This window comes from Sus scrofa, chromosome X (assembly GCF_054392235.1).
Source record: "Sus scrofa isolate SSC_HxYL_T2T_F1_AM1 chromosome X, Sscrofa_HxYL_maternal_Yorkshire_Landrace_v2.0, whole genome shotgun sequence".
NCBI classification, from domain to species: domain Eukaryota; kingdom Metazoa; phylum Chordata; class Mammalia; order Artiodactyla; family Suidae; genus Sus; species Sus scrofa.
The window spans coordinates 16,705,388-16,732,095 of record NC_139401.1 but is presented as its reverse complement, the minus strand read 5'-3'; the positions used below and the strand labels follow the sequence as shown (position 1 = coordinate 16,732,095).

At 46.0% G+C, this 26,708-nt stretch overlaps 1 protein-coding gene and 1 long non-coding RNA gene across 7 annotated transcripts in view; both read left to right on the top strand.

The window, feature by feature from the left end:
* Positions 1-17,218, top strand: part of CTPS2 (CTP synthase 2) — a 131,118-nt gene extending 113,900 nt beyond the window's left edge. For all 6 annotated transcript variants that reach the window (XM_021080709.2, XM_021080708.2, XM_021080707.2 and 3 more), the window contains 2 exons: positions 15,945-16,055; positions 17,000-17,218. In XM_021080709.2, the coding sequence (XP_020936368.1) occupies positions 15,945-16,014 (70 nt within the window). In that variant the 3' untranslated portion in view covers positions 16,015-16,055; positions 17,000-17,218. The remainder of the gene's footprint in view (positions 1-15,944; positions 16,056-16,999) is intronic.
* Positions 17,219-23,468: 6,250 nt separating this feature from the next.
* Positions 23,469-26,302, top strand: LOC146394490 (uncharacterized). Its single transcript, XR_014835782.1, has 3 exons — positions 23,469-23,591; positions 23,688-24,726; positions 25,915-26,302. It is a non-coding gene; the product is annotated as an uncharacterized LOC146394490 (long non-coding RNA).
* Positions 26,303-26,708: the final 406 nt, after the last annotated feature.

Below are 26,708 nucleotides of genomic sequence, written 5' to 3'. Positions count from 1 at the left end.
CATTATCATCGTATTATTGTAAATGAAGCCCTTATTTAACCCCATGGTTATTTAACATTTAAAAAAATGTGTTTTGCTATTCTTTCAGAGGAACCATACAATGATTTTTATTTATTTACTTATTTATTTTTTGTCTTTTGTCTTTTCTAGGGCCGCTCCTTCGGCATATGGAGGTTCCCAGGCTAGGGGTCTAATCAGAGATGTAGCCACCAGCCTATGCCACAGCCACAGCAACTCGGGATCCGAGCCGCATCTGCGACCTACACCACAGCTCACGGCAACACCAGATCCTCAACTCAGTGAGGGAGGCCAGGAATCGAACCGGAAGCCTCATGGTTCCATACAATGATTTTTAAAGTCAAAATTGAAATATCTTCATGTTTAAATACTACTTTGGGGAGAATTTACATTTTTCCTTTTTTTTTTTTTTTTTTTTTTTGGCCTTTTCTAGGGCTGAGTTCCCTTGGCATATGGAGGTTCCCAGGCTACGGGTCCAATCGGAGCTGTAGTCGCCGGCCTACACCACAGCCACAGCAACACAGGATCTGAGCCGCGTCTGTGACCTTCACCACACCTCAAGGCAATGCAAGATCCTTAACCCACTGAGCAAGGCCAGGGATCGAATCCGCAAACCTCATGGTTCCTAGTTGGATTCGTTAACCACTGCGCCATGACGGAAACTCCTACATCTTTCCTTCTTATCATCTAAGAGTACTGTAGACAATAACTTTAAAAATGAGAGGAACTAGCCAGAGTCACCATTTAGGTAGCGGCTGTGATCACGAGAACGGCGTATATGATGTTTGGAAGATGACCATTGCGGACCCTCATCCTAGCAAATGCCCCTTGTGACACTGCATTTGAGGACCCCAGGATCGCTGCATGGTCTGTGTATGTGTGTGCTGTGTTACACAAGCCTGCCTGTTTGTGACAGTCCCTGCCAGGAGAGGCTCCCTGCTCTCTAGCAAGTCCTCTAGCCGTGTGTTCTGATGGGAGCAGCTTTACCTATTTGGCATGTTGGGCATCTTACCAAATGAATGGCCACTCCCTGTGCTTTCGGACCAGTGCATTGGTTTTCACACTGTGCCTCGTGGTGCTGGAGTCCAGGCTGGGATGAGGAGTCGGCTGGACGGAGGTAGGGGGTGGAGGGTGCTGCCTCCAGGCTCTTCCTTGCTTCCTGCCTCCTGCAGCACGGACCTGCGTGAGAGTGCGTGTGAAGCTGCGCTGTGAGGCTGCGCGCTTGCACAGCAGATTGGGTATTCCTGTGGTGGCTCTATGCTCTGACCACTTCCCAGCCACTTTATCGTTTCCGTTATTTCAGGTGCTCACACATGAAACGAGAGTGACAGGGGAACAAGATAGATGGCTGGGAGAGATAACTCACGTGTAAGCATGCACGCATACCTGTCTGGTTGTTTGCAAGCATTGACTAATATACACATGGCATCTGGTTTGTGTGGCCTGCCCACCTGTGTGCTGGATGGCCTGTCAGTTCCTACCAGGGGGCTAGTGGTCTCTGGGTAAAGCACATCGGTAATTTCCAAGATAAGTGACTGCTTGCTAGCAACCCCTGAGCAAGGCACAGTATGTCTCAGAGAGAAAGGAGAGGCCTCTTCCCAAGACCCTGATGCTGGCATTGGAATCACAGGGGATGAGCAGGCTTCTTTGGTAGTCCGACTACTCCTGTGGATCAGCCACAGAATGGTGCCTTCTTTGACAGCAGGCAGCATCTTCTTTATCTTTGGCTCTCTGGCTCCCTAGTATACAGCGGTTGTTTACTACCCGTTAAAGTAATAAATGTAAGCATTCCCGTCGTGGCTCAGTGGTGAACGAATCCGACTAGGAACCATGAGGTCGCAGGTTCGATCCCTGGCCTTGCTCAGTGGGTTAAGGATCCGGCGTTGCCTTGAGCTGTGGTGTAGGTTGCAGACGGGGCTTGGATCCCGTGTTGCTGTGGCTCTGGCGTAGGCCAGCGGCTAGAGCTCCGATTTGACCCCTAGCCTGGGAACCTCCATATGCTGCAGGAGCGGCCCAAGAAATGGCAAAGAAGACAAAAATAAATAAATGAAAATAAAGCAATAAATGTAAATGGCAGGGGAGAATATAGTCTAGTCTCATCATCTTGTTACCTCGCAGGGGGTTTTCCAGCTAAGCCTGGTGCCCATGGCTCAATCCAGCAGCAGACACTAGGATTCCAGAGAAGCTTTGCCCCTCACCTCCGCCCTGCCCAGCTCTGTGGTGTCACTGAGCACCGAAATGCAAATAACTGCTTTGATGGCCACGCTCTGATATGAGCTGAGTTGGGATTCTATTTCTGTCAAACAAGATTACCATCTGTAATTAGTCCTAAACAAATGTGACAAGAAATATGAACGCTGGAATAATGACTTCCTTTCCCAGAAATTGGCTGATAGTATTTAAATGTATGGTGCATGTGCAGCCGATGTCTTTAAAACCCGCAACGTAAAAGTCCTTGGGCTTTGAGCGCATACACCTGGGCGATCGCTTTTGCCTTCTGCCTCGTGGAGAACATGTATCTTTGAGTGCCTGGGAAGTTGCAGTAGGAATACTATTTGGGGTCTAGAGCTGCTGAGCTGAATTCCCAGCTACTCTGGGAAGACCAGGTCCACCTGGAGTTAAATGTGTGGTGATCTGTTCAAGAGGCATCATGGTTTTAGGATAGTATTCTTTTTTTTTTTTTTTGGCTTCTATTTTATTTTTGATTTTTTTTGGCTGCACCTGCAGCATGTAGAAGTTCCTGGGCCAGGGATCGAACCCGAGCCACAGGAGTGACACCACCAGATCCTTAACCCACTGAGCCACCAGGGAAGTCCTTTTTCTTCTCTTTTTTTTAAATAAGCTACTGAAAAGTATTTGCAGAATCAACTAAGTCTTGTTTTGGGGGTCCCCTAAGACCACCCACACATTCGATAACTGACTGGAAGGAGTCAGAATGTAGTTGTACTCACGGCTAAAGTTTGTTTCAGTGATGGCGTAAGCGTGCATAGCTGGGGCAGAATGGAAAGAGGTATGAATAGTCTGGAGAAATCCATCGACAGGTTTCTAAGATTCTCTTCCTTCCCCGAGAGGTCGCACAGAGCTCACCCTCCCTCCAGCTGTGAAAATGCAGTGTCTGCTGTTCATGCCCAGAGAAGCCCATTTGACAGCCAGAGTTTAGGGGTTTTCTAGGGGGCTGGTCACATAGGCATTCTCTGCCTAGCAACCACCCAAATTCCCGGCTCCCTGAAGGAAAGCAAGTATTCACCACAAATCACATTGTACAAACCAGCAGCCTAGGCCCAACCACATGACCTCATCATTTGGTAATGGCGAAAGCATTCTGAAAGCCAAGTGCCCCTGCCAGCAGACCTTTCTAAAGATAGTAGCCTCAGGCCTATTGTGTTAGTGCACAAGTCTAATAGGCCATTTTTATTTTTTATGTGTCTTTTGTCTTTTTAGGGCCGCACCTGCAGCATATGGAGGTTCCCAGGCTAGGGCTTGAATTGGAGCTATAGCTGCCGGCCCACACCACAGCCACAGCAATGTGGGATCCTTAACGCACTGAGTGAGGCCAGAGATCGAACTTGAATCCTCATGGTTCATAGTCGGATTCATTTCCTCTGTGCCAAGATGGGAACTCCCTAATAAATTTTTTTTCTTTTCTTTTTTTTTTTTTTTGTCTTTTTTGCCATTTCTAGGGCTGCTCCCGCGGCATGTGGAGGTTCCCAGGCTAGGGTTCGAATCGGAGCTGTAGCCACCAGCCTACGCCAGAGCCACCTGCAATTCGGGATCTGAGCCGCCTCTGCAACCCACATGGCAACGCCTGATCCTTAACCCACTGAGCGAGGCCAGGGATCAAACCCGCAACCTCATGGTTCCTAGTTGGATTTGTTAACCACTGAGCTACAACGGGGACTCCCTAATAAGTCATTTTTAGGGTAAAGAAATTAAATGGAAAATTATGGTCCATTAAATAAATCATTGTAATTATTTGCTGATATCTCTGCCCTGGTGTCTAAATATGATCTGTCCCATGTATAAGCAGTAAGCACAAATGTACCTGGTTTTTTTGACATATGATGTAATGGAATGAGACTGCTTCATGTAATTGTAGTAAAAAATTGTAGGAGATTGACACTAAATAGAGTCTCCAAAGGTTCTTATAATTGTGAGTTCTTCAGCATCTAGAAACAAAGCATATGATCTCTGTCCAGAGTCCATTTAAAAAAAAAAATTGAAGCATAGTTGATTTACAGGGGTGTGTTAGTTTCAAATGTACAGCAAAGCGACTCAGTTATGCATATGCATATTTTTTCTCTTCTTTTCTGCTGTGATGTATCCCATGCTTTGAATATAGTTCCCTGTGCTCTATAGTAGGACCTTGTCGCTTCAGGATTCCAGGTTGAAGCACCGGGAAAAAGACGAGGTCTGGGAGTGGCACCTTCATAGGCTGTTTTCCAGCCCGCGTGTCTCCAGGGCTGCCCCGCGACACTCGGAGGCACAGTCACTCCACACCGAGGTCAGGAATGACTTGCAGTTTGTATGATGCTGACATTTGTCGTGCCCCTCTGTCAGGTCAGAGTCCCATGCTTGAATCATGCTCGTTCTGTGTCTGAAAGCCGCAACTTAGATGGAGTTCAGCCGGCAGGTCGCAGAAGTGCAGCTCTTTGGGGGGACATGTCTTGAAAGTATAAAGCCGGACTCTTAAGACATGTGAGTAGCATTGCCTTCTAGGTTTTAGGATCCTGGGTTCCATGTGGTGAAAGAGGAGCCAGGCCACTAGGGAAAGAGGAGGGAAGTTACTCCCTGGATGCACTGTATTCGCTCGGCTCTTCCCGAGCAAACTTGAAAGACCAAACTACGGTATAATCAGAGGGTCCCAAAGGAAGTGCAGACCCCGAGTGAGTGCATTGCGTTGCCTGCTGTCCTGTGTGCCCCTAGGGGCCAAGCCCGCCCCCCCAACCAACCTCCAACCCCCCTTTGCTCTTTGAATCTCCGCTGCAGCAGCCCTGGGGGCGAAGGCACTCATTGCCTTGTCTCCCTTCTCTCCTCTGTGACTCCTGGGCTTTTCCTTCTGTGGGACATGCTGGCCTCCAGCCTGGCAGGATTTTGTTTTCTGCTGACTTCTAGCTGAGGCATTACGGAAAATCTGCAAGGTAGAAAAAAGGATCCGTAAACCTAGAAGCCTAACACAGTCACTGTGCTCACTTTTGAGGCTTTCCTTCCCATCTTTTTTTTTTTTTTTTGCCTTTTCTAGGGCCGCTCCCGCAGCACATGGAGATTCCCAGGCTAGGGGTCGAATCAGAGCTGTAGACTCTGGCCTACACCAGAGCCACAGCAGCGAGGTATCCGAGCCGCATCTGCAACCTACACCACAGCTCACGGCAACGCCGGATCCTTAACCCACGGAGCGAGGCCAGGGATTGAACCTACAACCTCATGGTTCCTAGTCGGATTCGTTAACCATTGAGCCACGACAGGAACTCCTCCTTCTAGTCTTTTTATTTTATTTTATTTTATTTTTTACAGAATAAAATACATACATTTACACACAATTACATTCACACAGATTATTATAACATGGATCTTAAGAAACAGATTAAGTGACTCCCATTGGAGAAGTGGAATGGAAAATATGCTGAGACAAATAGGAAATTTATTCTATACTTTATCCCAATTTTATGGCTTTCATCTTTACTACTTAGTTTTATCTATTACATTTCAATTTTTCTTTAAAAATTAGCATTATATTAAATTGTTATATTATGCAACTAAAATTTATAAAGAAAGCCTTATATAACATTAAATATTTTATATAGCATAGTAAAAAGAATAACTTAACTGGTAAGCATAACAAAAATAATACATCCTCTGAAAATAAGTAAAATACAAAATGCATAAGTTGGTTAAAAAACAGTGTAACTATATAAATATGTCCTCACAATTTGTTCCATCTCATTGATTCTTCAATAAAGGCATTACACCATTCTAGGTGATGTGATAAACAAGACATTATAGACTTTACATTGTACCATGGAGAGAAATGGTTGTTAATAATACAATTGTAGAACTGTATTATTTAGTTGTACAGTGGCATTATTTAATTATAATTATCATAAGTTCTTTGATGGAGAGGAAATCAGAATCAGATGTAAGAAGACTTCAGCATTCCAAGAATGATGTCAAATGACCCCCTTCATGGTGGGTTATGCACTTATTTACTATGAGATACATTTCTTCTCCAGAAATTCCTTGTTTGTGTATCCATTGTAGATTTTTGGTTTGCAGTTATTCTGAAGTTTTGATATAAGAGTCTGTATGTATATGAGATTGTTTTAAGTTGTTGTTCTCTTAATTGCAAGTTCATCTCCAGTGTCCTGCATTTGTAACCCACCTCTTCTCATGATTCCTGATTTTGGTGGTATAATTGTGCATGGATGATTTCGTATCTTTACTGTATACATATGCCTTTACTGGTGAGCCTTGTCATTTGTGGAACTGTTGTTTCCTGTTGCTGTCTTTTCTGCCTAGAGAAGTTCCTTTAGTATTTGTTGTAAGGCTGGTTTAGTGTTGCTGAATTCTCTCAGCTTTTGCTTATCTGAGAAGGTTTTGATTTCTCCTTCAAATCTGAATGAGAGCCTTGCTGGGTAGAGTATTCTTGGTTGGAGGTTTTTTCCTTTCATCATGTGAAGTATATCCTGCCACTCCCTTCTGGCCTGCAGAGTTTCTGCTGAAAAATCTGCCGATAACCTTATCGGGGTTCCCTTGTATGTTACTTGTTTCTTTTCCCTAGCTGCTTTCAAGATTTTCTCTGTCTTTAATTTTGGTCAGTTTGATTATTATGTGTCTCGGTGTGTTCCTCCTTGGGCTTATTTTATATGGTACTCATTGTGCCTCCTGGATTTGAGTGAGTGGTTCCTTTCCCATGTTAGGGAAGTTTTTGGCTATTATCTCTTGGAATATTTTTTCTGTCCCCTTCTCTCTCTCTTCTCCTTCTGGCACCGTTGGAGTTGTTTTGTGCATTATAAGGACATGTCAGGAGACACATAAGATGCATGACATTGCCTTTGTGTCACAAGGTGGGTGGTGCTGAGTTTATCACCTGGTCAAAGTAGTGACTGGATGTCTCTTTTGTAAAGAAACATTTTTTTTTTTTCTCCACGTTAATTTCTAAAATACCATCCCTGACCGAGTGAACTAAGGTTTCTGGAAGAAATGGTTGGTTCTAGGTCTGGGGCAGAGCAAGTACTAGATGAGCCCAGAATGTACTGTTGGACTTGAAGAAAGAGTTCAAACACCAGGGGGAGGTTTTCTATAAGGTCAGAGACGCCAGCTTGCAAGGGTTTCTGCTGGCCTCATTTTAAACAATTCGAACGTCAAAAATAATAATGACAGCAATGGATTATAATACATTGCATTTCTAGAAATCCGTAATTATACTCAGAAAAAACAGAAGGCCACTTAAGAAAATGTAGATGCAACCCCCAATGTAATAACTAGGTCCAATAAGGCTCATCAGTGGCTGCCGAAACCTTTGGAGGAAAGGTTTTGGAAAATAGGATATTCACATGTTCTCGAGGCCTCACCACAAAGTCTTTATTAATTGCAAAAGCCTGTATTTTGGACTGAACACCTCAAATGCATTTTTCCACCTTGCGTGATGCTCCTGATGTTTACTGGCTGTGCCCTTCAGCATCGCCTCAGCCTGCCATGGGGGCTGAAGCTCCCGCTGTCCAGCCGTGGTGCTGGGCATGAGAGAGTCATGCACTGGTCCAGTAAGAACACATGCCCTACCCTGGGGGCGGTGGGGCTCATCGGGTAGTAAAATGGTTCTGTACATTTGGGGGCTGACAAGAGAGTGATGAAAGCTGTGGCCCCACTTCCAAGAAAGTGATGACAGCTGCGGCCCCACTTCCTGGAAAAGTGCACACACAGCAGTTTAAACGTCGTTTTCTTGTATTCATCTCTTGAAAGCTTCCCATCCATCCTTGTTCTTCCAGGGGTCCTCAGGTACGGCCTCCAGGTGTTTGCAGGTGTGCAAGTGTGCGGCCCCAGCCGTGTGGGAAACACTACCTTATAGCTTGTCTCTCTTCTATGGCCACACCCCAGGGGCGCTCCCAGGCTCCCAGAATTGTGACCAACATCTGGATAAACATCTTCCTGTCAGGAGTCCCCCCCCCACATCATCCACGCCCCTGGCTCGACTCCGACCAATAAGCCGTAAGCTCAGGTTCCTCCCCACCACCCCAGGTCCTTCGTCAGCAGGTTCTGGAGGTTTCTGAGGTTGGAATCCGCCCTCCCCCATATCTTCTGCCAGGCTGAGGGGGGTGTGCCTGGGAGGCTCGGAGGCTCCGAGGCAGGACCTGCCGAGTTCAAACCCAGCTCTTTCATTTCCCAGCTGGCGGCGCCTTCACTCTTCTCTTCCTCAGTGTCTGTGTAAAAAGAGGGTGGTAATATCCCCGGTTCACATGGTCGTCATGAGCGGCATGTGTTCTTCTAAATGGAAAGCACTTAGCACAGTTCCCTGTCCATGGTGGGAAATTAAAGGGCTACTATTATTGTGCTATTATTATTATTAATTTCACATTCGATCCCGTCTCCTTCATCTCTTGCCCCCAGCTTTCCTCTGCTCAGTGCACCTTCTGATGGCAGAATGATCTTCCTGCAGTATTTTGGAGCTTAAAACTCCCTTGACTCACAGGAGAAAATACGTACAAGTCCATGTGGAACAGCTGAACTCCCCCAGAGGGTTCCCTGCCTTTGCTTCGGCCGTCACTGCTCCCCTGGCTCCTGCTTTACATTCCGAAGTGCTTAGCGGGAGGTGGGGCTGATCTATAGCCCGTTAGGCTGCTGGTTCACCAAATCCTTACCGCCAGCAGCACAGGAGGTGGGAGTGGCCTCTCCGAGGACTGCAGACTGTGCATTTCTTCCCCTCATCATCCTTATCCCACTTTGGGGAGCTCTTTCTCTTTGACTAGGAGAATAAGATGCTCTTTTTCTCTTGCATGAATTTAATGTGCATTTTCTAGCAATTTTGGGGGGGGGTTTTTGTTTGCTTGTTTTTGTGCTTTTGCTTTTTAGGGCTGTACCCACGGCACATGGAGGTTCCCAGGCTAGGGGTCGAATCAGAGCTGCAGCTGCCAGCCTGAGCCACAGCCACAGCAATGCGGGATCCGAGCCGCATCTGCGACCTACACCACAGCTCACGGCAACACTGGATCCTTAACCCACTGAGCAAGGCCAGGGATCGAACCCACAACCTCATGGTTCCACGTCAGATTTGTTTCCGCTGTAGTCAGATTTGTTTCCGGTGTACCATGATGGGAACTCCTAGCATTGTTTTTAACTCGGAATCACCTTGCTTTTGTTTGTTTGTTTGTTTTAAACCTTTGGGCTGCGTGTTTGATATTGCCAGGAGCCCTTCTTCCATTACAAGGTGCTACTACCTTATTTCTGTGGGCATAATATGGGCGAGTTGAGCGGGTGCTATGGGTGTATTCTCAGGATCTCCCTCCTTTAGGGTTGCTGTGAGGAACAGCTGAGATGGTGCTTTGTAAACGTTCAACTGATACAAAAATACTCCTTCCCCGCTTTGTTACATTTCAAGCAAAAGTGAACTAGAAAAAAAAGATTTTTTTTTTTGGCTTTCTTTTTTGACACTTCGTTTAAACGTCTTTTAGAACAGCTCCCTCTGTTATTGTTGGACTCCAGAACCGTACCTTGAGTCTTTTTCTGGTAAAGTCATGCTGCTAAACCCCTTCCGAGTATACCTTCCCTCGGGGATTAAATGTTACTTGAAAGGTGCTCTTTATTGATCGTGGTTCACTGCCTGCTGATGATGTGGGGCCGGCCAGGAACAGAGTTAATAGTGATATAGACGACTGCGCTTTTAATGCCCTGCCAGGCTTGTGTTCTGCCGTTTATTATTCCATGGAAAACGAATTCAAAGCATACTAAGTTTTTATTCCATTGCTCTTATATTTTATGGCTTCCAGGGGCTCTTTGAGAAGGAAGGAGGTAGAGCGGTAACAGTTCTTTTGGGAGAAACTGTGCGTGGCATCCTGTTTGAAAACATGCTTTTTTCGCATGAAATGGATTTTGATATAAAATATTGTAGGAATTTATGCATGCTGGGAATCTTAAGTATTCCATTAAAATTTTTAGCAATTCCAATCACCACTTTCTGTTAATGGAAAAGAGCTGGTTTAACGACTGCCTCAGGGTAGCAGGGGAGATGGGCTATGTGAGGCATTGTTGTACCCTTGCCCCAGTGCCTTGGAATGTGTATTTTCTTTCTTTCTTTATTTTTTGTCTTTGCCATTTCTTGAGCCGCTCCTGCGGCATATGGAGGTTCCCAGACTAGGGGTCGAATCAGAGCTGTAGCCGCCGGCCTACACCACAGCCACAGCCACATCAGATCCAAGCTGCGTCTGTGACCCACACCACGGCTCATGGCAACACCAGAACCTTAACCCACTGAGCAAGGGCAGGGACCGAACCCGCAACCGCATGGTTCCTAGTCGGATTCGTTAACCACTGCGCCATGACGGGAACTCCTGTATTTTCTTATATTGGAAATTTATGAGGCACCGGGAGTCTCTGACAAACTTGCCTATGACAAGCCTTTTGTTTGCAAACAACCACATGTGGAAATAAATGGCAGTCAAGTCTTGTAAGTCAAGCCAGTGTTTAAGGATAGCGTTTCCCATATGTTGCTGCCAGTGACTGTGATTTTGTTTTGTCAGAAAATAGTACAGTTAAAAAGGTTTTTAAAAAAAGAGGGCTTTGGAGTTCCCGTCGTGGCGCAGTGGTTAACGAATCCGACTAGGAACCACGAGGTTGCGGGTGCGGTCCCTGCCCTTGCTCAGTGGGTTAACGATCCGGCGTTGCCGTGAGCTGTGGTGTAGGTTGCAGACGCGGCTCGGATCCCGCCTTGCTGTGGCTCTGGCGTAGGCCGGCGGCTACAGCTCGGATTCAACCCCTAGCTTGGGAACCTCCATATGCCGCGGGAGCGGCCCAAGAAATAGCAAAAAGACAAAAAAAAAAAAGGGCTTCCGTTATTTGGGGGCCTATGCATGCATGAGGGAGAGATGCTGTGATTTTTTTTTTTTTTTTTTTTGTCTTTTGTCTTTTTAGGGCCACACCCAAGGCATAGGGAGATTCCCAGGCTAGGGGATGAATCAGCTGTAGCCACCCGCTTACACCACAGCCACAGCAACTTGGGATCTGAGCCACCTCTTTGACCTACACCACAGCTCACTGCAACACCGGATCCTTAACCCACTGAGCACGGCCAGGGATGGAACCTGCAACCTTATGGTTCCTAGTCGGATTCATTTCTGCTGTGCCATGATGGGAACTCCGATTTTTAATTGAGTGTACGTAGCCCGACCTTAAGAAAAAACCAAAAAAACACTTTTTTACAGAATGCCAAGGAGAACCATTGCCTGGTGATTGTGGTTTGTTTTTTTAAAATAATCATTCAGGAGTTCCCTTGGTGGCGCAGTGGTTAATTTTGATTCTTATTTTATTTTACTTATTTTTTTATGGCCGCATCTGCAGCATATGGAAGTTCCCGGACCAGGGATTGAATCCAAGCCATAGCTTTGACCTACACCACAGCTGTGGCAACATCCGATGCTTCAACTCACTGTGCCACGCTAGGGATTGAACCTGTACCTTCAACTCACTGTGCCACGCTAGGGATTGAACCTGTACCGAGCTGCTGCAGTTGGATTCTTAATCTACTGTGCCCCAGCGGGAAGTCCAAATTTTAATTGATTTTCTTTGATTTAAACTTACTATGGTTTGTGGCTACCATATGGGACAGTGCAGGTTTCAAACTTTCTGCTCCTCAAATGTAATGAGACACACATGAATAGATCTGCATTCTGTGACATTTCAAAAAATCGAACATATAAGACCTGCATTCTGTGACATTTCAAAAATCGAACATATAAGACCCTAACTTTCCCCACTGAGAAGTTGTGTGTGTGTGTGTCTAGAGATTATTTAAAAGACAGGTTAGTCTTTTTTTTTGTCCTCGTTTGCAGCATGCAGAAGGTCCAGAGCCAGGGATTGAACCCGAACCATAGCAGAGACCCAAGCACTTCAGTGACAATGCTGAATCCTTAACCTGCTGCACCACAAGGGAACTCCTAAGACAGATTAGTCTTAAGATAGAGCTGAGATGTCTTTTTTTTTTTTAATTGCCGCACTTGTGGCCTATGGAAGCTCCTGGGCCAGGGATTGAAATGAAGCCACAGCTGCGACCTCTGCCGCAGGTGTGGCAGTGCTGGATCCTTTAACCCACTGAGCTGGGCTGGGGATTTAACCCACACCTTCACAGCAGTGCTGGATCTTTAACCCACTGTGCCACAGCAGGAACTCTGAGCTGAGATGTCTTGAATTGAGTGAAAGTACACCCAGAGAAGTATATCTTATGCCTTAAGTCTGTTCTGTGTGTGACAAAAATGAATCCTTAGGTCTTACACCACACAGAGCTGCAAACACGTTTTATTGGACGTGCAGGAGACACTGCTGTTCTTCTTCTTCTTCTTTTTTTTTTTTTTTTTTTTTTTTTATCAAGGCTGTGCCTGCTGCATATGGAAGTTCCCAGGCTAGGGGCTGAATCGGAGTTGTAGCTGCCAGTTTATGCCGCAGCTTGTGGCAACGCCAGATCCTTAACCCATTGAGCAAGGCCAGGGATTGAACCCCAGGCCTCATTCGTACCATTCGGGTTCGTTACTGCTGAGCCACCATGGCAATCCAAGCCACTGTTGTTCTGCTTGTAGAATTTTGTTTCTAGGAGTTCCCGTCGTGGTGCAGTGGTTAACGAATCCAACTAGGAACCATGAGGTTGCGGGTTCGGTCCCTGCCCTTGCTCAGTGGGTTAAGGATCCGGCGTTGCCGTGAGCTGTGGTATAGGTTGCAGACGCGGCTCGGATCCCGCGTTGCTGTGGCTCTGGCGTAGGCCGGTGGCTACAGCTCTGATTGGACCCCTAGCCTGGGAACCTCCATATGCCATGGGAGCGGCCCAAGAAATAGCAAAAAAAGACAAAAAAAAAAAAAAAAAAAGAATTTTGTTTCTAGCAGTTATGTTTTGCTGGCACGTGAATGCCATAAAATCAGCATGTTTAGCAGCGATGCCTGTTTTGATGATTCTGTGCTTGGATGTTGTGGCTTATTTAATTGTTCTACCTCCAGCCCTGAACACACATGAAAGAAAAGTAGCGCACCCAGTCAATTTGCCTCGGAGGCGGGTCCATTCAAGCCGAGCCTCCCTTTGTTAGACGCAGCCCGTGCCCTTTTGATGTGTTGGCAGTTTGGGGCTGACAGCCGTCAGATAAGAAATGGGTGCCACTAGTTTAGACCCAGCCACGTCCACTTGCTAAAATGGGTACGGAATTATTCTTGGTACAGGAAACAATTCTGAAAATCATGCACTTGGCCATTTTCATCACTTTATATTTCCGTGACTTTTGGAGAGGCAGCGTGTTGTAAACACATAATCCCCCTAAACAGCAACAGCTCGTGTTTTATACAGTGTCAGAGCACATTTTTGTCTTCTGTTTTGGCCCACATAACGTTTTGGAAGTATTGTTACTACTCTTTCCTAGACTCTCAGGCGCCAAATGACCAGGCCAAAGGTGCATGGCTAATAAACAGCACAGCCAGGAGTGTGAGGGGGAAGAGGTGCTCCCGCCCAGGCTCAGAGGTGCAGAACGAAGCAGGTATAACATCTCATGCTTGAGAAAAGGGAGTCCGCTGGGCCCTTTGCACCTCCTCACTTGTGCTCTCGGGTACATGCCCTGCACTGCAGCACAGCTCCGACTTGAGCCTGAGGCCTGGGTTAGCACGGTGGGGATTCTGGCCCCACCTCGAATGAGCCGTGTGCCTGCTGAATCACTTGAACATCCCCGACTTTCATTTCTTCTCACACGGGGAGTTGAATGCACCTTCCACATCCCCTTTTGTTGCAGAAAACAGGAAGGACTCTAGGTTTGTGTAGTGAGAGTGCATGGATAAAGATATGTCACCTTTTAGGGGTTGCTTTAGAAAAAATTCTTTGGTTATTCCTCTGTTTCTTTGTGGAAGTTCCTGGGCTAGGAGCCAAATCAGAGCTGCAGCTGAAGCCTACACTGAAGCCACGGCAACTCTAGAAGCCAGCCGCATCTGTACCTATGCTGCAGCTTTCGGCCACACCGGATCCTTAACGCACTGAGCGAGGCCAGGGATAGAGCCTGCATCCTCATGGACACTATGTCAGGTTCTTAACCCACTGAGCCACAATGGGAACTCCTATTCCCATGGATTTTTTTTTTTTTTTTGCTTTTTAGGGCCATACCCATGGAAGTTCCCAGGCTAGGGGTTGAAATCAAAGCTGTAGCCGCTGGCCTACACCACAGCCACAGCAATGCCAGATCTGAGCCTGGTCTGTGACCTGCACCACAGCTCATAGCAACGCCAGATCCTTAACCCACTGAGCGAGGCCAAGGATTGAATCTGCATCCTCATGGATACTGCTTGGATTCGTCAACCGCTGACCCACAATGGGAACTGCCCCGTGTTTTCTTTATTGGAAAGAAACCCTTTTGTAATAGTAGAAATAGTTTTCCTGAATTAAAACCTAACAAGGATATATCTTCCACTTGATTGCTTTTAAGGATATGTTCAAAAATGAAATAAAATAAAATAAAAATGAACAAATTTAAAAAATTTTTCAAAAAAGGAAAAAAAAATTGGAGTTCCCGTAGTGGCACAGCGGTTTGATCCCTGGCCTTGCTCAGTGGGTTAAGGATCCGGCGTTGCCCTGAGCTGTGGTGTAGGTCGAAGACTCAGCTCGGATCCTGAGTTGCTGTGGCTCTGGCGTAGGCTGGGGTCTACAGCTCCGATTAGACCTCTAGCCTGGGCACCTCCATATGCCGCGGGAAGCGGCCCTAGAAAAGGAAAACAAAAAAGAATATGTTCATTTCCTTGTTTATGTAACAAATCTTGTCTTTCCTGTAAATTCTTAATATTTTTGTATCTCATCTCCATACTCTAACCCAACTTCCCCCTTCCCAGTATTTTGTCCAGAAGTCAGGGAGGAGAGCGAGGTGGTCTGTTATGATTTTGCTTAAGTATTGATATTTGCTCAGTAGTTTAGCATAAATCTTTGTTTTTTAGCCTATCAGCATAAAGTTTCGCCAGTTGTTCCCTCTCCTCCTTTTAAAAAAAAGGTGGATTTTCACCTCCTATGGAATTCAGACTTCCATTGCCACAAGTCAGCAAAGAGCTGGCCAAGGCTAGGAATGGGTCAGGCATGAAGCACTTACTTCCTGGCAATGTGGTTTTCATAGATCAGTGGAACTCTTGAGGAGTTGATCATCCTGCTGATTTATTTGAAACCAAGCAAGAGGAACCCCAGACTGAGCCCATGGCTCAAAGTCAAAGTGCAATTGCAGGCCTGTCTCACGGAGAAGGTGTGTTTCTACGGGAGCCCAACATGGCAACATCTGTGTCAATAATTGGTTCCACTTTGAACATGCCATGTAACTCAAGGTCGTTGGAATGTACCTAAAGTTTCTACTTTGTGCAAATCATTTCTCAAACCCTTAGACCTATGAGAATGTTTGTCGGAATGGGAAGCTTTCATGCTATTGCGCTATCTTAGTGGTCTTCAGAAGATGATAAATTTCACTCTAAATGGAAATACTTTCATAAATGTTCTGAATAAGGTACTGCTGATTTACGCTAAAAGCAAGTGATCAGTTCCTCTGACCAAAGGAGACCCTCGTGTGTGCTTGGACTCACGTCTCCCTATACTGACAAAGACATGGCGATAGACGATTCCTTAGTATGTTCTCAGAGTGGGGGTTAATTATGGCACGTGTTTGGGATTGTACCTAGAAGTCACCCAGAGCTTTTTACACCTCGCCCCACGAGTCCCTCTTTTGTTCTAGTGATCGATACAGCGACGCCAGTGATGACAGTTTTTCAGAGCCCAGGATAGCCGAGTTGGACATCAGCTGAAACCGATGCGTGACTTGGGATCCCCGGCTTTGCCTGCGAGGGTAAGAGGGCACCTTGAGGTTCTCGTCTGTCTTGCAGACAGGCTGTCGTCTCCGTGTGGAAGGGCGCGTCCCAGGGTCCTGCTCCCCCGGGGATGCTCCTGTTTGCCGTAGTTAGCGGGACGGACTTGACAGCCCATCATGCTTTGGGGGATGTGGAATGTGCCCGAGAAAGCCAGCACTTAGGAGGGCACCCGAGGCCAGGAATAAATATTTGCATGCACCTAGAGAAGGGTACACGGAGGCTGTGGTGTGGGAGTTGTAGTCGTCTGGGTGAGGGGCAGCAAGCTTGTTCCGTGAAGGGCCAGACGCCGTCTTGGCCTCTGTGGGCCCTGCAGCCTCCGTTGCAAGGACCTCGGTGCCCTTGGCGAGGGAAGAGCAGGCTCAGACAATAGCACGTCAATAAACAGGCAGGGCCGAGTCCCAGTGTAAAGCTTCATTTCCAGACACAGCATGATGCCCCCTGGGCTAAGTCACTCGTGAAGAAGCAGATGTCCTCGGATTTGTAGAAAATAAAATAGTGTTTTCTTCCTTGGTGGGGACATAGCAGAGACTGGCTTGGCTTCCAAGGGCAGCTTATGTCCCCCAGGGCTGCTCGCGGTTTTCTTAGAGAAGCTAGCAGTCCGGATGGCTTTATTCCATCCACACTCAGAGGTGGGTGCTGCCTGGACAGCCCTCGGGGGAGGGCAGGCCTTGACGTGTCCCTGCTCTTTAGCAGGGAGCGGCTTTGGGGAAATTCGTCCTGAGCTCATCACTCCAGTGTGATTTCTTATTTCACTTGGGAGCCGAACATTCATGGTGACCAGGGCAAGCACATCTGGGTCCGCTTAGCTTTGCCTCAGACATGGACACCATTTGGAGGTATTTTCAGGACTTAGATTATTCAGCTTCCAATGTGACTGATACTTATATTCTTTTTTTTTTTTTTTTTTTGATGGCCTCTGAAGTAACGGAAGCCAAGATGAAGGAACTCTCTGAAGAAATCACCCCCACTCTGATAGAATCACTCCGTTCTCCACCAAACATGGGATGTACAGCCTCGAGGGGAGTCGAATCATACGTACGTCCATGAACCAGAATTTCACGCTGGTTTTCCTTTTCTTCCAGAAGTGACTTTGGGGTCTCACAAATTGCTTTAGCCGATTAAACTTCTCCCAACAACCTCATTGAGCAGAAAGTGTGTTGGTGTTTTGTCCGGCCTCTGGTGATATCCAGGTAGTGAGCAAGGATCGAGGTAACTGAGCCTTCTCTGGGCCACATGGGAAGGCTGGCAGGGCACACGTGAGAACTAGTTTCGAATCAAAATTGAGTCATTCTGTTACCCAGAACTCAGCCACAGATGTGCGTGTGGCCCAAGATTATTTCACTTTCTCACTTTGTTTATTTCTAGTTAAAAGTAAAATGAAACAGGTCCAAGACCACGGGCTGGCAAGTAAGGCTCTGACCTTAGGCACAGAATTTCAAGGGACATTAAAAAAACTCAGGAATCAGGAGCTTCCTGGTGGTCTACTGGTTAAGACTTGGCGTTTTCATCACTGCGGCCCAGGTTCAATCCCTGATCTGGGAACTGAGATCCCACGTCAAGCCGCTGCTTGCTGCGGCAACAAAACAAAACCCCCAAACTGAAATAAAACCAAAAAAACCCCCAAAACAAAATTCAGAAATCAAGATCAATAATATATATCCTTTTAAATTGAGGTGAGGAGTTCCCGACGTGGCGCAGTGGTTAACGAATCCGACTAGGAACCATGAGGTGGCGGGTTTGGTCCCTGCCCTTGCTCAGTGGGTTAACGATCCGGCGTTGCCGTGAGCTGTGGTGTAGGTTGCAGATGCGGCTCGGATCCAGCGTTGCTGTGGCTCTGGCGTAGGCCGGTGGCTGCAGCTCCGATTCGACCCCTATCCTGGGAACCTCCATATGCCGCGGGAGCGACCCAAGAAATAGCAACAACAACAACAACAACAAAAAGACAAAAAGACAAAAAAAAAAAAAATTAAAAAAAAAATAAATTGAGGTGAAATTGACATAACATAACCATTTCAAAGTGAACGATGTGGTAGCTCGAAGTACATTCATAGTGTTGTACAATTACCACTTTTATCTGGTTCCAGAGCCTTTCCGTCACTCCACAGTAAAGGCCCATACCCATCAGCAGCCCACTCTCCATTCCTCCCTCCTCCCAGCCCTTGACAACCACTAATCTCCTTTCTATTTCTGTGGATTTGCCTATTCTGGAGATTTCATATCAGTGGAACCAGACAATATATGGCCTTTCGTGTCAGGCTTCTTTCACTGAGCTTGATGTTTTCAAGGTCCATCCGTATCATAGCCTGTGTCAGTTCTTCATTCCTTTTTATGGCTGACCAGAATTTCATGGTATGGATTATACTACAGTTCACTTATTCTTTCATCTCTTGATGGATATTTGGGTTGTTTCTACTGTTTGGGTATTGTAGTGCTGCTGAGAACATTCATGCACAAGTCAATGTTTGGGCATCTGTTTTTAACTCTTTTGGTAAACAGTTATAACTAGGAGTGCAGTTGCTGGGTCATATGTGTTGTGGTCTGTGTGTGGGTTGGAAAAAGAATTTCCAGATTCACAGTGGGGTGAAAAGAAAGAAGAGTTTATTGAGATAAGAGACGCTGCTAGTGCAGCAGGACGACTCCTGATGATCAGGGAGAGGTGACCCTGAGCTGGTGGTCGTGTCTGTCTGTATAGCCCAGGGAGAGGAGAAGTCTCAGGATACACCTGCTGACCTGCTGATTGGTTGGAGAAAGGTGGGTCTTATGATACACTTACTGGTTGGTTGGGGGCATAGAAGGCCCCTGTAGGGGTGGGGTGAGGAGTGGGCCATAAACCATTACTAGTAGGGGATAGGAAGGAGTAGGCCAGGTGGTACAAAGTGGGGGTGGGGGGGATTACAATGAAATGGGTGGGGCAATAAAGGTCTGGTCATTCTTAACTCGCCCACAGGCTTTTTGAGTTTTATCTCTTGAAGGGGCCTTAACGTCCACCAATATGGTAATTCCGTTCGACTTTTGGAGGGCGCGTCACTAATATTTTAATGTAATATTTTTAAAAATTCCAAAAAAAATTCACAATGAGGCAATTATCAAATTTTAAAATAAAGACAAGACCCAGCCCTGCACCTCCCTCATCTGCCCCATTCCTGGCCCTTTGGTACGACATTCTCCTCCAGGATGTGCAACGGCGCAGGACCCTGTAGGGCCCTCCTGAGTCCAAATTCTGTGTCCCCCGTTTCTTGTTTGTAGGAAGTAGGCTTCATTCAGCCTCCGTGGCCTTCTCTGTGTTCCAAAGGGCAGATCCATACGGTTGCTAATCTGGGAGAGGAGGGAGCACAGAAACCAAGGAGGAGCGGTCGACACACAAGAGTGCAGTCCTGGTTCCTCCTCCAGGGATACTCATAACATTATCTTTGGCTTCTTCTGAAGCAACTAAGGTCCCCAGGCAGGTGGAGGATGAGGATGGCAACTTTAGGCCGAGCCCAAGATTCCTTGAGCATCACCCTGTTACTTCACCACCAACCAGGCAGAAGAAAGTCATCCCAAATTTTGCCTATAAAAACCTCTCCTTGAAAACCACTGGGAAGTTTGGAGTTTTTGAGCATGAGCCGCTTGTTCTTGCTTGGCCCTGCCATAAATCTGTCTCTCCCGTAAGCTCTGCAGTTTTGGTGTCTGGTCTAGCTGTGTGTTCAGTACAGGAACTTGTGTATTGTCACATACGCTTCCTGATTTCCCTGTTGAGTGTACTTGAGTCGACTTGGTTGTTGCTTGCATCTGAGCCTTCTGAGAGCACTTGAAATGTTTTAACTGCTCAGTTCATTTTTTGGTGGTCATCTTCAGCCTTTTGACTTTTTTTCTCTTAACGCTGGAAAGCCTTATTTTGCGAAATACTACAGAAAATTCATCTACCACACACACACACACGCAGAAATGAAAGGAATAATTCTGGTAAACAAAAATATTAAAGAGCTTTAGGGCTCCACTTGTGAAAATTACAGCTTGAAGATCACAAGAGGCTCCAAATGAAAAGCCCACAAGGTAGGTTAAAAGCTGAAATAGGCCTCATGGAGAGAGGGACAGAAGCACAGAGGGGACACTCGAACAGTGCAAAGGGGTGGTCTGCCTGAAATGGCAGTTTTCAATTGTAATGATTGTGATTTCGAAAGTCACTTATAACTGAGTGCTTTCGCAATGGGCTAATGATGCATGTAAATAGAACCGGAAGGAAGGCCACTTAAGAAGCCATAAACCAGCCTCTTTGTTGTTGCGACATGAGCTTTTCTCTTTTGGAGATTCCCCTTGAACTTGGAATCCAGCGAAGCGCAGGATGGTAGTAGCATGGCTGTTTAGTGGAGCACCAGTGGCCTTGAACACCTAGAAAGTTACGGTCAATCATTCCTCCAACCAATGGACCTTGAGCAAACCCCCCCACCCCCGCAGGAGTCATACATGGTGTCAGGTGCGGGGGGGTGGGGGGGGCATGCAGGAGAGCAGAATTCGACTCCTAGATACGTCTCTTTGGCGTAGTAAGGATTCCTCTAGGCTGCCTATTTTTCAGAAGCAGCAAACACATGAAAAGCTCTGAAAAGTGAAGAGACCTTGTCCTTTTGCAAGAGGCATTTAGCACGAGAAGGGACACCTGCATTGGTAAGGGGGCACCTTTTCTTTACTGGGGAGAAAAGGGTGACTCTCAATCTGTGGAAACTCTTATTATCAATGGAGAAGGCTCAAGTCTGCATCACAACCTCCCCCTTGCTTGCTGTGCTTTGCCTGGTCGTCTCCCATAACTGGCTCCCCCAAAACGTGTTTTGTCTTTAGCTGGAGATGGTATTGAAGGGGGTGCTTGGGCTCTTTTGGAATCACTCAATTTTCCTGGGTCTCTCTCATGCGTACAGCGGGCGTGCATATCATTAAACTTGTTTTTCTTCTGTTAATCTCTTATTACAGAAAGTCGTCAGCTAAGAACCTAGAAGGGGAGAGGAGAAATGATTTTTCTTCCCCTGCAGGAGCCACCTGCCCTCTTGCACTGGACCTTCTCTTGGAGGGAGGCAGGCTTTAAACAAATGTACCGGAAAATAAGCATTTAATTATGATGTGATTATGTTCATGGGGGGGCTATGAGTATCAAAGGATAAGGACAAAGAGTGTCAAATGGCATCCTGTGACAAAGTGGGGAGCCAAGGAAGGCCTCTTGAGCAAAGCAGGTAAGTATTTTACCTAGATTTGGGCCTGTGGTCACAGTGCAAAGACAATGGGCCGAGAGCTCTGAGACCCAGTGGGGGCGCGGTTTCCCAGACCAGCGGGCACTTGAGTGGGTGGTGACACTGTGTCACTGACGTCATCACCTGCTTGGTATCAGCCCACACGTTTACTTGATCGAAATTTGGAGTGGGCGGGAGCTGCGGAGGCGCCTTCCTTTTCTGTTTTCTCCATAAGCTCTCCGCCTCAGTTCCTAATTATCACTTTTGTTGTTGTTTCTTACTTGGACTTGCTGTTTTGTTGACGTGCAAAGTACCAGTGACATGCACGTCTTTGCTCTGTGAAGGTCAGTGCCAGACGTTGACACTTAGCACAGTTTCCTCTAGAGGTGAACTTCTGCCCCCCGAAGATGCTGCACAGATGAGGGGAGTTACGTAGACACATCAGCAGAAATCCAGAGTTAGTGAAACATTGCCCTTGGGTTCCTTTCTGTGCTGGTATCTTTGGAGTTTGATTGGATTCCCCCCACCCCTTTTTTTTTTGGCTGTGCCTGTGTCATGCAGAAGTTCCCCAGTCAGGGATTGAATCTGCGCCACAGCAGTTTCCTGAGGCACGGAAGTGACAACGCCAAGTCCTTTACCCACTGAGCCGCCAGGGAACTTCTGGGTTGGATTTCCTGAATGGAGCAAGAAAGAGTTCCAGATCCCGTAGCAGCCACATATGTGGATCGCTCTCTCCCTAAGCTGCCAAGCCCTTCTGAGAGACTGCCTTCTACCTCTTCCATTTCGCTTGCGGATGGGGAGATGTGGCATTCTTTCCGTCTGCAAGGTAGCATCGCACTTGTATTCTCAGGGTCAATGGTAAGGAAGCAGGCTACATACGCATCATTAACCGGGGCGGCACAGTCGGTGCTAGCTGGGAAGTTAGCTTTGGGGAAGAGACCAGGCTCTCAATTCTTCCTTATTGATACCATTATTTGATTTGTATTTGCATTTGCATATGGGTTGATTAATAAGCCACATGTATTGATGGGTGACCGCTTTGCCCATATCGCTGCTAATATTATCAGTAGTCATCAGTAGGTGAGCCATTTTGGAAAGCAGCTCATTCTATTGTGACCCACCCTGCCCTTGAACGAAGCAATTGGATTTCCATTTTTCTTTGGGTTTTGCTAAACATCCAGATTTTTCACTGATCTACTGGACATCTTACCCTCTTTCACCATGGACTTTCCATGTGGGACATGCCAGGCTCTGATGGAAATACAAATTGAACTTACTGAGCTGCTTCTTTGCTATGCACCTTTTGGTCTTGCAGGTCTGTTTCCACAATTATCTCTAAATGATGGTGGCAAATTCTGTGGGGCCCGCTTTCCACCCCTACAGCTTCTTTGGTGCTACCTGCTTCCTCTAAGAAGAATAGCAGCGTCAAGCTGGAGAATCCAGTTGGCACTGTTTGTTTACATAGTTCATTTTTAGCCTTACTATGAAATTTTAAACTTCACATCGTTTTCTTAAAGAAGACTTTTTTTTTTTGTCTTTTGTCTTTTGTCCTTTTAGGGCCGCACCCATGGCATATGGAGGTTCCCAGGCTAGGGGTCTCATTGGAACTGTAGCCACCGGTCTACACCAGAGCCACAGCAACGCCAGATCCAAGCTGCATCTGTGACCTACACCGCAGCTCACAGCAACACCGGATCCTTAACCCAGTGATCGAGGCCAGAGATCAAACCCACAACCTCATGGTTCCTAGTCGAATTCGTTAACCACTGCACCACGATGGGAACTCCAAAACAAGAAATTTTTAAAAAATAGAATATTGCTTTGATTTTTTTTTTCCTTTTTCTGGGGAGAGCATGCTTTCAGTAGGTATGCTGAGAGTATTCGATAGAGTAAGGTAAAAGCCTGGAACCTGGGGGCTAGTGTTCCAGTAAACTAAATGTTTTCACACTGAATCGAGGGGCTCCTCTGAGGTGCTCCCATCGTGGCTCAGCGGGTTAAGAGCCCAACATTGTGTCCGTGAGCATGCGGATTTGATCCCTGGCCCCACTCAGTGGGTTAAAGACCCTGTGTTGCCGTAAGCTGAAGAGTAGGTTGCAGACGAGACTCGGCCCTGGGCATTACCATGACTGTGGCATAGGCCAGCAACTGCTGCTCTGATTCAACCCTTAGCCTGGGAACTTCCATATGCCGCAGGTGCAGCCCTAAAAAGAAAAAGCGAGGGAGGGATCCTCTGAATTAAAGAAACCTCATCATGTGCCACAGACCAGGAGGATGAGACTGCTTGTGATAATGGTTACTTCCGTAGAGAATTTAATGGTAAGCAATCAAGATTTAGTAATTTAGATTATCTACATTTCTGGAGTAGCAATTTCTGACTTTATTTGCACAAGTGTGTATTGTTTTAATGTCCAGCTTGAGAAGCATGAAGATTCAGAAGTCATTTTCAACCCAGATGTGACTTTTCTGTTGCCACCATTGATTCTTACCCAGAAGATTTCTGATAGGATGAGAATGACTCATGGCTTTTGAAACGCTGTTGCTTTTCAGAGTGAGTATTACAACTGTGGTTTTATAAATTAGATGTTTTTCTTCTATTCCCCATTGTCTTTTTTTTTTTTTTTTTTTTTTTTTGTCTTTTTGCCACTTCTTGGGCCACTCCTGCGGCATATGGAGGTTCCCGGGCTAGGGGTCGAATTGGAGCTGCAGCTACCAGCCTACACCAGAGCCACAGCAACGCAGGATCCGAGCCGCGTCTGTGACCTACACCACAGCTCACAGCAACGCCGGAACCTTGACCCACTGAGCAAGGGCAGGGATCGAACCCACAACCTCATGGTTCCTAGTCGGATTCATTAACCACTGCGCCACGATGGGAACTCCAACTTTTTTTTTTTGGTCTTTTTGCCCCATTGTCTTTATTTTGTTACAATATTCCTAGCATAGTTCCTGGCCCTGGAACGTCTGAATGTCATAGTGTGGCTGTAAAAAGAAAAAAATAATAAAAATAAAACAAAGACTGTAATAGGATGCAAAGAAGGATATTTCATAATGATGAAAGGATCAATCCAGAACAAGATATAGCAATTGTAAATATATGTACACCCAACATAGGAGCACCTAAATACATAAAGCAAATATTCATCAGTGCAGTGCAGAAAATAAAATGCGAGCCACATACAGTATTTGAAATTGTCTGGCAGCCATATTAAAAAGTAAAAAGAACCAGGTGAAATTAATTTTATTAATGTATTTTACTACTGTATATGTAAAATATAATAATTTCAATGTGTAATCAACATAAAATAGTTGAAAAATTTTACATTCTTTTTGTTATATTAAATGTTTGAAATTTGCTGCAGATTTACATCTACAAGCACATCTTTTTTTTTTTTTTTTCCTTTGGTCTTTTTGTCTTTTTAGGGCTCCACCCGTGGCATATGGAGGTTCCCAGGCTAGGAGTCGAATCAGAGCTACAGCTGCCGGCTTACACCACCGCCACAGCAACACAGGAGCCGAGCTGCATCTACAACCTACACCACAGCTCATGGCAATGCCAGTTCCTTAGCCCACTGAGCGAGGCTAGGGATCGAACCCACATCCTCATGGATACTAGTTGGGTTCTTTAACCACTGAGCCACTACTGGAACTCCCCTATGAGCACATCTAATTCAGGCCAGCCACGTTTCAAGTGCTCAGTTGGTGCATGTGGGAGTTGCTGTGGTAGCGGACAGCACAGCTCTACATTCTGTATAAAGGAGACATGCACATCCACCGCTTGTTCACGGTAGAATCCCTGGATATAAATGAGAGAGCATAAGTATGCATATTGAAGTCATAAAGCATCTTGCATTTGGTCATGCCTATTTTTGTGTTTGGAGAGAAACCAGTATAGTGTGTGTGTGAGGCTTGCTATTGGGTTTGGCAATCTGTTGTCTGGCTGGTTTCTTCTGGTGGCTCCCCAGGTACCCAAACCCTACCTCTGCCTCTGTTTTTTTTGAGAAAGTGCTTGCTCTTCCCTCTTCCTCAGAGCTCTCCAGATACAAGAGTGTTGTTATTCTTTTTTTTTTTTTTTTTTTTTTGGCCATGCCCATGGCATGCAGAAATTCCTGGGCCAGGGATCAAAGCCATGCGACGGCAGTGACAATGCCACATCCTTAACCTACTGAGTCACCAGGGAACTCCTTACAATAGTGTTCTTACAGAGAGGAAAGACACAGATTAGTTGGTATTGCTTTTCTAGTTTTTCCCTCTCTCTAACCAGGACCATCATAGGGGAAATTTATTTGGCTAATTCTTTGAGAGTCCCCTGAAGAACATTTACAAGTAATGAGTATTTTCTGCATTCAAAGGAAAATAAACATTTACAGCAAAATCTACTAATTGCCAGTGTTTTACTTCTACACTTTGCCCTTGATTTGGGTATAGTTTAGAAAATAGCCAAATCCCCAGTCAGAACTTCAGATGGAAGCTAATGTTGATTAGGAGATTTGGCCCCTCTAATCGTTAAGACAGAAGAAAATAGAACTTCTTAAGAAAGAAAGAAAGGTTGAGACACATGGATAATTCAAGTCAAAAACTTTTTTTTTTTTTTTTTTGCTCTTTTTTTAGGGCCATACCTGCGGCATATGGAGGTTCCCAGGCTAGGCGTCGAATTGGAGCTATAACTGCCCGACTACGCCACAGCTACAGCAACACAGGATCCCAGCTGTGTCTGCGACCTACACCACAGTTCATGGCAATGCTGGATCCTTAACCCACTGAGCAAGGCCGGGGATCAAACCTCCAACCTCATGGTTCCTAGTTCGATTCGTTTCCACTGTACCCCAATGGGAACTCTCCCCACCTTTTTTTTTAATATCCAGACAAAACTTCCCTTGAAAAAGACACATGCACCTGCATGTTCATTGCAGCACTAGTCACAATAGCCAAGACATGGAAACAACCCAAATGCCCATCGACAGATGAATGGATTAAGATGTGGTATATATACACAACGGAATACTAGTCAGCCTTAAAAAAGAATAAAATAATGCCATTTGAAGTAACATGGATGGAACTAGAGACTCGCATACTAAGTGAAGTAAGTCAGAAAGAGAAAGGCAAATACCATATTGTATCACTCATATCTGGAATCTAATTAATATAAGGCACAAATGGACCTTTTCACAGAAAAGAAAATCATGGACTTAGAGAAGAGACTTGTGGTTGCCAAGGGGGAGGGAGGGGGAGTGGGATGGATTGGGAGCTTGGGGTTAATAGATGCAAACTACTGCCTTTGTAATGGATAAGCAATGGGATCCTGCTCTATAGCCCTGGGAACTATGGTCCCTTGTGATGGAGCATGATAATGTGTGAAAAAAGAATGTATACATGTATGTGTGACTGGTAACCTTGCTGTACAGTAGAAAATTGACAGAACACTGTAAACCAGCT